Source organism: Sphaeroforma arctica (genome assembly GCF_001186125.1).
Source record: "Sphaeroforma arctica JP610 unplaced genomic scaffold supercont1.261, whole genome shotgun sequence".
NCBI lineage: Eukaryota > Ichthyosporea > Ichthyophonida > Sphaeroforma > Sphaeroforma arctica.
Genome location: NW_014040297.1, coordinates 26,809 through 37,627, shown reverse-complemented (window position 1 = coordinate 37,627; position 10,819 = coordinate 26,809). Strand labels below are relative to the sequence as shown.

Sequence of the window (10,819 nt, the reverse complement as noted above, 5' to 3'; positions counted from 1 at the left end):
GGTAGACATGATCAGTATATTCTACAAGGTCTTCACAATCGTCGCGCCATTTTCCGCACTACCGACAGATACATAACAAAAGACCTCAGCTGTATTCTTGTCATTTTTAGTGTATTCGTCTAAATGAGAGTCGTCTAGGTCGATATATAGTTCATTAATCAAGGACTGATAATCAGAGCTTTACTTGTCCCATCAACTCCCACGCTGATATTTGTACCACAATTACAACGGTAAAATAATATCGGGAACAGGCGCTCATCTTCCCATCCCGGGGAGACCCGATCAGTATATTCTACAAGGTCTTTATAATCGTCGCACCGGTTTTCCGCACTGCCGACAGATACATAAGACAAGACCGAATATGTACTTTTGACATTCTTAGTGTATTCGTCCAAACGAGAGTCGTCTATGTCGATATATAGTTCATTAATTATAACCTGACAATCAGGCTTTGCTTGCCTCATCGACACCCACGCCATAGTAGTATTGTACTTGCAACGGTAAAATACTATCTAACTGTATACAGTAAGACACTTGTTAAATTAACACCGTATACAACATTTCATTATCAATCATGAGACGATATGATAAATTCTCGGAACAAAACAGTACGTCTATGGCGTTTGACAATACTGAAGAGCTCGCGGTGTTTATCAAAAAAGGGATGGATGAACAAACACACGTCATATCTAGTAGTGATAAAAAGGACGTCACCACCTTAAATGAAGGAGAACAGGTAGTCACTATTAGCCCATGGTCAGTGTTCACGCCTGACAACTTACCTGACAACATACCTGACGGTGAAGTGACTCATGATGACGTTACAGGCCGTTTACCTTATGCCACCATTAATTCTCTCAATCATGAGGCGACAGATAAACTCTACCTAGAGCTAAAGCGCTATCGATAAATTTGCTTGGGATGAAACTACAGCTTGACAACAAACAATAGACTCAGACCACGGACGAATAATATGAAACGGTTTACGAAACCTTGCGGTACTGATGGCTGGACCTATATCCCATTCCCATTTTTGGTGTACACGCACCATTTCACGCTATGGCCGCTATAGAAGAACCCACGTATGGAGTCGATGATTTGTGTTAGGCTGATCCACAATGCTAGTCCCATTGACGAGCGGTGGAATAGCAAAAAAATAAAATGGTCATCAGTAATCGCATACATCCCCCCATCGACAGTGGAATCTGGTGACGGGTTTGTCTGAGATAGTGTAGGATTTGTAACAGGAGTTGGATACGGATAAGCCAGTATGAGTGGTTTTCGTTAATGGAGTCTACCATGTGAGGTAGTGGTGACGTATAGCACGTGAAATCTAAATCGGATGACATCAACTGTGTCGAGCTATGTTGGATCGGTGGCAACGGTGGTAACCGTGGCAACATCGCAGGTACTGGTGGTTCTTCTTGGTTAAAGGGCTTTCTATTCCTTGGCTTGGGCTTGGGCTTGGGCTTGGGCTTGGGCTTGGGCTTGGGCTTGGGCTTGGGCTTGGGCTTGGGCTTGGACTTGGACTCCGGCTTGGGCTCGGAATGCGTAGGGGCTATTGCTAATTTATCTCAATCAACAATAGGTGGCAGGTGTACTGGATCAAAGTCAAGTTTAGGTATATTTTTTTCTTTGAAAATACGGCCACGATGGAAGAACAGCCCTTTAGCAATCACACGTTTGCTATTTGGTGGCTCGGTTATCGGGTCAGAGTTTGTTGTTGTTATTGATGTTGCTATGGCTGACGTCGAATACCTGTCACCAGAGACCATGACCTAACTACCGTGTGCTTAATTTCCCATTAACAAGCACACTTCTTAAGTGTCAGTACATTTCTTAAGTGTGTTCTGAGTCTGAACTAATAACTTGCTGTAACTGATACTATATGCCAAAACAATAAACATAGATACAGAGAGCGGTTTGCACATATAACATAAGATCAATGGAGGCTAATGTGAACATCACACACATAAATTCTACACTAAAGATAGTGTGGAAGGATCGTAAAGCCTTCTTTCATCGCAGAGATGAGTCCAATTAAGACTATATGTTACATTCCCCAGCCCCATCCGTTTCAGTCATTCATGACGAGCCATAAAAATAAGATATGTAGCAATTAACTACAAGCTTGTACTCTCAATCAAGAGAGGTGATATATGTTTCGTGAATGGGGCAGTGCAAGGAGGTACTGCCAATACCACCCTCTCACGGGAGCGTCTTCTAGATCTTGCGGATAAAATATATGACGACGGTCATGTATTGTTCATTGCTCCCTTAGGCGATGGGGTGGGTTATATGCAAGTTAATGAGATGATGAAGCGGTGGCGGACGCAACATGAAACAGTGAATGCCACTATGCGACAATTTAATACCTATTACGCACATTTCGTATATCGAGATTCAAACACGGGGGGTGTTTTGTGGCGGTTGCAATATTTATCCAACTATCTATAAGAAATGGTCTTCCATTGTTTGATAAGGATTGACACGAGTGTACATCACCACAATACACAAAAAAGTGTTTTCCACCATTTAAGAGTAAACAAACCGGATGCTGCACATGGAACCTTGGAACTAAAAAGGGTTCGTCAGCTCGTACTCTTTGTCAATGCGCGTGTGTGTGCACGGAACAAACATCGCTGCTGGAGTCAGTGGCCGCGTAATCTCATATTTTCTGTATGCTTCGCCGATACTTTGCATGCGTTAAATTAAGGCAAACTATATTCATATATGCGTTTATCAATTTAAACATGTAGAGATGAACTGCTAACAGATACACACATATCTGAATCCTAATGTATTTTTTGTTTGTTTGAGATTTTCATTGTTCAAAATCACGATAATTATCAATTTTGAGTGGATGCTTTCTCCATAAAAAAAATACAATATCTTTTCTGTTAAGACACAAATGTACGGCTAGTTCCAGATTCCTGTGTAGTTCAGATTGCCCGAACAGCCATACCGATTAATTCCGACTCATTATTTTAGCTACATGACTTTAATTATGTTGTGCTTAAAAGGGGCAAGCCGTGAATTTCTTCACATTTGTAGATAATATGTCAGAACTGATCCGAGTGCATGTGACTTCCACAGTCGTGTGTACAAGCCCAAAAAGAGTCTTCACAGAGAAAGCCCCTATAGGGAGAGAAGAATCCTAGCTGTTAGGGTTGGTGTGGTGGGAAGTACAAAGTAAAGTATACTGAATCGTATCCAAACGGATGGCTATATATAGCACCCATGCTTGCGTCAGAATTGCATGCTTGCGTCATTCTGACGTCAATGTGACTCCCAGTGCTCCATGCTTCATGCGTCCGCAGCCTAAGCTCCATAAACCTCCCGTCACATTCGTCGTCAAAGCCCCCCCCCCCTTTTTTTTGCGCAGGCGCAATTGTAATAAAAAAAAATGTGACTAAATTTTCATTGCTACTGCACATTCGTATCTCGGTCCTGTTGACCTGTACAATATACACTCATATGCCTTACAACCCATAGTCAGTATTGGCCAGCAATTGAATTACTATATAATATTGTTCTCAATTCAGTGTGAAATTTTGACTTCATTGCATTTGGCGGCGCGTATAGTAGCAAGCAAACTGTTTAAATATGTCGACTAGTCCAGTACAGTGTTTTGAACGAATTGCATGTAGAAAGATGGAACAGTTTGCACTGTTATATACGTGATTGAAATTAGAACTTTGTCATATACAGTATAAATTTAGTTCAAGGACAAGTGCGCGGCGAGAAAGAATTATTTTTATTATTGCTTATCAGTTTTGCATGTAGTGATCATTGTCTTCAACTTCGCAAATATCGGCATATATATTCAAGTCTCTAACAAGAAATAAAACTTTCTACATTATTTTTGCTTCATGATGGCTCGAGCCTGCGATTGGCTTTGAATGAGAAAATTGTAGATGAACTGTTTGCTGTTGGAATCTGTCAGGCAAATTTACTGCACTGGTTTGGATTCTCAGCACAAGTATAAACAATAGTAGGCCATACTCTTGCACTTTGACACTTTTTGGATTGGCATAAGTGTACAGGCTCTCGTATATGGTTGTACTACACAGTACAACCCTTTTTAAGTACTAATTGCTCAAGTTAAAGTAGCAGGTTGTTTTGACCTGTTTGGTTATAGTGTATTTTGCGTTTCGATGTTTTCAAATATGCGTCTGCGCATTTCGTTGCGCACATCCTCCCACGGACCTGCTCTTGAGTACATTAAATATGTTTTAGTCTAGAAGTTGTAAATTTGTAGTTTGTATTTTTGGTTTATCAGCTTCCGTACGTATTTTTATCGCGGTGATCACGTATTTCTCATATTGCTTTGAATTCAAAACTGTCTAGTGCACTATTTACACGCCGTTTATACTCGAACTCATACACTCGTTTTGGTCACGTATAATACATCCCATGGGGTAGCCATAATGATAACCTTTTCTATTTTTCAATGAATATGACCTCACCTGATAGTACGGAAAATCCGGGGAGTATTCCATCCTAAAATAGATTAATTCTTCCAAATCATGTCTTGACTCGATAATGTTGCAAATGCAGTTGTTATCAGGTAACACTGAACTCCGTACGAGTTTCGTCTGGTACTCAGTTTACATAAACGTTTCAATTTATATTTTATTTTAACTTTCCTTTACTAAAACAACCAGGTCTAGTACTGACTTGGGTTGGAATTTATACATGTATTGGTGATGTTTTCTTCTGTGACTATTCTAAAAATATAAGCGAATTGATCTTTCTCTCTCGTGACCGTTCAAGACATTGAATTTGCCAAGGGGGGGGGGAGGGGGGAGCGGGGGTTCATTTCAGGATAGCTTGACTGTTCCAAATCAAGTTTACAAGCGCACTGGTATAAACTGATGTACGAGAGCATCCAGATACGACTTGATTGCATTCGCTTTCACCCATACTCATCTATTGAACAAAACCATAGACGGTTCTGCTGTCGAACCACTTGGGCTTCACGTCGGATTGAATTGCGAGTTAAAACTTCAGATCTATTGATTTTGTTTGGTACATGAGGAGCCTGAATCTGACGCCTTTTAAATATGTTCTTATTTGCAATTTCGATACCGACGAACGATGCGGTTTTAACGCGCTATTTATGCTGTCCAAAAGCTAACGCATTCGGCTTTAGGTTTTCAGCGTATTGGTCCACGATGACACGGAAGAGGAAACCGACAAACAGGAGAGCGTGTGCGTCAGAATGATTTCATGGGCGAGGGGCGAGGAACACCCTTTGTTCGGGTGTCATCTGCATGTCCTGACTCAAAGCTACCAGTGCGCAGCTGATGCCGAACTTCCACTCCTTGTGGCTTCACATTGAATGATCCAACAGTTTTTGCCATAGTCGTATGACTTTGACACCATCAACCTAGACTAAGCGCTTGCTGATGAGCATACAAGAATAATTAAATTGCTGGACTCACGCCACCCGGCAACTATCTGGGGTTGGGAAAGGCAGTAGCTGGAAGATGGCCTTTGCCAGATACGTCATGGTGCCATGTCTGCCACTGGGTGCGTTATCGTAGAACAACGTCAACCGCCAGTCTCCATCGCCAGTGTCTACTCCGGGTTTGCCCCCGCCAGCTTTCACACCCAGGCCGACCATATCGTTCTCGTGATTAAAATCGTACGCACAGAGATCCTACAAACGGAAGAGGTGGATGCACAGGAAGACCGTGGTCAGTGTGAGCGTTTCAGCCTGTACACATATACAACAATACAATCTCAGCCGTGTTCTGCCATGTCAACTGCGACTATGAATAAGCACGTCCTTAACATGTGACTTCAAACAAAATACACAAACGTTTGACCACGATGGGATGAGTGTCTTAAAGTACACGTGTTTGTCTATAACTACCATCATCCGGTTGGACAACACCATGAAATTCTACATTGAGTGAAAACAGTCTAACTAAAAACGAGCAAATGTAGAAAGCTGTCAGGGCAGAGATAATATCTACAGGTGTACCGAAAAAATTATTCGGGTGGGACATGGCAAGAGTCATAAAACAATCAGCTGGAGTGGTGGGAACTGTCAATGGCTATACGCTCTGTGCAGTCAGACGTCAACAGGCTAAATTAGGCGGCACTATCTCGAGCCTTTTGAATCGAAACACAACACACTCACCTCATCAAACAACGACACAGTATGCGCTACAGTGGCAAGTACTTTCAATCGAAACACAACACACTCACCTCATCAAACAACAAACACAACACACTCACCTCATCAAACAACGACATGGCATGCGGTACAATGGCAAGCACTTTCAATCGAAACATAGCACATTCACCTCATCAAACAACAAACACAACACACTCACCTCATCAAACAACGACACGGCATGCGGTACAATGGCAAGCACTTTCAATCGAAACATAGCCCACTCACCTCATCAAACAACAAACACAACACACTCACCTCATCAAACAACGACACGGCATGCGCTACAATGGCATCCAGATCGATGACGTGGCTGACAGACCAGCTTGGATTCTCCTCCATAATGAATGAGAGCAGCATAAGTACCTACACCATGTAGTAACGTAGACGTAAAGGTAAACATACTTATTTCTTGAGTACTTATCCGGGCCTTCATCCATGTCTTGGATAAGCATTCAAGGGCATCCATTATACATATGTATTTGCTGAGCAGAGAGACATGTTTGGAGCTGATCTATTTTTAACCTTCCGCACATGTCGATTGAACTAGATATAGCTAGCAGAGTATTAACGGTAGTCCCACAACACAAACAAGCACCACCGCACAACTGAAGGATGCACCAATTCCAGCCCACACCAATGGACAGGGCCATAGTAGTGGACCAAGTGTAGGGTGGGTAGTACAGGTCTGAATAGGATTTGAAGCCAAGTGCTTCAAAACGGGCAATTTGATACCCGTGTCGCACGTGGGCGTATACATTCATACGTCATAAACATTCTTGTATGCGTGTAGCACGTGGGCGTATACATTCGTATGTCATATACATTCGTATGTCATATACATTCGTATGTCATATACATTCGTATATCCGTTCCGAACAATCATACACATGACCACACACACACCTCCACAGTCAATTGTCTGTATTCGGCGCTGACGATGCAGTTGAGCATACTCTCCACGCGGAGCGCAAACTTAAGTTCGCCAGCAGTCATTTCCTGCAGCAGACGACGATGATGCACGAGAGAGAGATCAGCACATAATAGCCAATCGGATTGAACAATAAGGACGACGATGATACACGAGAGAGAGATCAGCACATAATAGCCAATCAGATTGAACAATAAGCCGAAGTACATCATGAGAGTTGTTAGTCGTGTACGGGCAGGGCCAAATCGTCTGTAGGCGATTCTGGTGTTCACGAATCTACCGATGCAGGTGTGGTCCTGCAATCTCAGTGCACCAGATAAATCTAGAAGATACAACACCACGGATACACTGTAATATATCCTTGTGCATTACGCTCTCACAAGTAGTAAGGGGGGGGGGGGGGAGTAGCCTGCCCATACAGCCCACTCGTCGAATGTGTATAGGCCTATAATAGACCCCTCACTGCACCACTTAAGCTTTGGCGGCGGTTGTCATGGTTACACACCTGAACTGTAGGCCGATGCGGGAGCAGGTGATTGCTCACAACAAAGCCATGGGATTTCTTGAGCACATGCCATACACGATTGAAGAACTTGACCGGCACACGGTTGAGTGCACCGTCCAGTTGCCTAGCAACGGAACAGAGCAGAGCAGAGCATAGTGATTAGATGATCGAGTTAGAGAGAGATACATGTCAGGAGAAATAATCAAGCGTACCTACCCACACAGAACATACACACTACCACAGCACGATATAACCAAACAAATCGATACCAGCATACAACCACACACTAACCTTCGGCGCATCCACTGGCCCCTACGCGAGGCGGTGTCACTGTCGGAGTGCTTCTCCTTCTTCAGTTGATGCACGTCTTGTTCTAGTCCGATGATGTTGGACGTCTTGTGCGTGCCCTTTTCCGGCCCAATGTAGTTGGCGATATCCTCCTCGATCATATTCTTCTTGCCTGCGATTGTTAGTGCATGCGCACATGTGTAAGTGGGGATTCTCCTCCTGGGTGCATTGGTGAGATACAGGAACAGGGCCCACACTCTCCAAGTGTAAAATGCACGTAGAAACGCATTGCCTGACTACAGGGTCTTCGATACCCTGGGAGATTAGGTAATGGAAGTATACCGATGTATGAGTGGTTTGCGGCACAGATAGTCACAACTACGTAAGCTATCTCGTACCCCAGGCGTGAAATCTGGCATTCTGAGTTCAAAACGGTGACGCTATTTCTATCGAAGACTGTATGGAATAGCGAACAAGCCCAAGTATTGAGGAATCTTTCTTAATAACACATAGATCGCAATAACACTTAGAATAGGAAAGGCAGGACCAGCTCATAAATTTTGCAAATGCGATTAACAAGCTTGACTTAATCCAGACACGCTTGTATGCGAGGTATGCCCTGACACTAACAGCCTCAGAATGAGGCTATCGAACATTGTACCGCCACTTCTATATATATATATATATATACATACATATATATATATATATACATACATATATATATATATATACATACTATATATATATATATACTATATATAGTATACACACAACAACACACACACACATATATATATATATATATATATGTAGATGTATATAAATATATACACATCTATATATATGGTCTCCCTCTCCCTCTCTGTAGCCCCGTCATCGCTTAGGAGATGTCAATCCAGATAGTACCACCCACAACAAACGATATCACAAGCACAATTGTTCGCTGTAATTGCTCTGCCACCCCTAAACCACTCAGAGACATTCACATCCGTCCCCCATAATTCAGTCCCCTGCCCATACCATCTTCGTTCACATTGAACTCCTTTCCAGACAGCATGTGGTGCAATAGGGACTTGAGCTCGAATGGCGACCGTCTTAATAGGTATTCGTAAGCGAGGTTTTCACTGCAGTCCAGATTGCGCGCAAGTTCGCTCATCATCACGCGGATGATCAGCCCTACACGCACACTGATATGACAGAGACACAGTCGAGGAGAAGGAAGAGGTGAGTGAGTGAAACAGATGATCAGCCCTACAGGCACACTGATATGACAGAGACACAGCCGAAGAGAAGGAAGAGGTGAGTGAGTGAAGCAGATGATCAGCCCTACAGGCACACTGATATGACAGGGACACAGCCGAAGAGAAGGAAGAGGTGGGTGAAGCAGATGATCAGCCCTACAGGCACACTGATATGATAGGGACATAGCCGAAGAGAAGGAAGAGGTGAGTGAAACAGACACCGTAACAGCCTTTCAAACGCACGCGCGGAGTGTAGTATGAACTGACAGTCGGAGACAGTCGCTTTGTTTTGAATACCAGTGGTAATGGCAGCTAGAGCACGCCTGGAGTTCATTCTAAACTGCTAGTAGTGAGAGACTGAGTCTGTGAGTCTGAGGACAAGACACCTCACGGGGCGAAGGCGGATTGATAGGCACACCAAGGTAAGGTGACTCAGGATGAGTTTTTTTAGGGTTTCCTAAAGAACCCTAAAACCCTGAAAACCAGAGAAGTAAGTCAACGTGGTTGATGCGGGTGACACTAGTTAGTAGTCTCTGCGCAGCACAGGTGATGCATAAACCACAGACCAGCGGTGGCCTAGCGACGGTGCATCAAATTGTGGTCTCCATGTGATTAACCGATACCGGATGCATTGAATTGAAATGATATGATATGGTATTATGATTTGATACCGTATGTATTGATACGGTATACTCCTTAGGCTCTGGTTGGCGAGGCAGGCCTCAGCCGACGACACAACCAATACCGAACTGCTGCGAAAATGGGCAGCACACAAGGCCCCTCCCCACACCACACGCACACGTACAAACACAAATACAGATGCAGACATAGGCACAGACACAGACACAGACACATACATAGACACATAGACACATGCACACATACACAAAAACACGCACCCACACCCACATACCGAAGAATTTCGTTGAAGAGCGCAGGTTCGTTGCGGATGAACATGGCCAAGTACACCAAAATCTCCTGTGTCAGCACACACACCACACATAGACACATGCACACATACACAAACACTCACCCACATACCGAAGCATTTCGTTGACGAGCGCGGGTTCGCTGCGGATGAACATGGCCAAGTAAACCAGAAACTCCTGATGTCAGCACCCACACCACACAAAGACACATGCACACATACACAAACACATACACAAACACACCCACATACCGAAGCATTTCGTTGAAGAGCGCGGGTTCGCTGCGGATGAACATGGCCAGGTACACCAGAAACTCCTGTGTCAGCACACACACCGCCGGATCGCCCGCACTGACCATCTCTACCAGCGACTGAATCTCCGCCGGTGGCTTGGGGACGGAGATGATGCTCTCACGCTGAGCACCCCAAGTGGACGGCACACCCAGTGAGATCTGGGAGGGGGTGTGGGTGGTATGATAGTAAGTCAGACTAGACTGCGGAACAATGCTCTGGTGTTGAGAGTGATGAAGAGAATCCTTCTTTTGGGACGACGAGTCCTGATCGGTGTGCGTTATATAAGGGCGAGGTATGCGGATGGGGATGTTCACTGTACAAATAGAATCTGTATCTAAAACACATGACTGCAATAGGATATATATATATATATATATATATGTGAATAGATTTATAAATATATATATATATATATATGAATAAAATATAATATTAGAATGAA

The 10,819-nt window shown here is 43.7% G+C and overlaps 2 protein-coding genes across 2 annotated transcripts; both read right to left on the bottom strand.

Moving 5' to 3' along the window:
• Window positions 1–1,014: 1,014 nt before the first annotated feature.
• On the bottom strand, window positions 1,015–1,775 carry SARC_04560 (hypothetical protein; the record flags this gene model as incomplete). Its single annotated transcript, XM_014301601.1, has 3 exons — window positions 1,015–1,221; window positions 1,299–1,541; window positions 1,602–1,775. The coding sequence occupies 3 exons, from the start codon at window positions 1,773–1,775 to the stop codon at window positions 1,015–1,017; spliced, it is 624 nt and encodes a 207-aa protein (XP_014157076.1).
• A 2,843-nt stretch (window positions 1,776–4,618) lies between these two features.
• SARC_04559 (hypothetical protein) lies at window positions 4,619–10,538 on the bottom strand. Its single transcript, XM_014301600.1, has 7 exons — window positions 10,336–10,538; window positions 8,935–9,101; window positions 7,915–8,083; window positions 7,624–7,747; window positions 7,094–7,186; window positions 6,446–6,553; window positions 4,619–5,665 (listed from the first exon to the last, which is right to left on the bottom strand). The coding sequence occupies exons 1-7, from the start codon at window positions 10,440–10,442 to the stop codon at window positions 5,444–5,446; spliced, it is 990 nt and encodes a 329-aa protein (XP_014157075.1). The 5' UTR covers window positions 10,443–10,538; the 3' UTR covers window positions 4,619–5,443.
• Window positions 10,539–10,819: the final 281 nt, after the last annotated feature.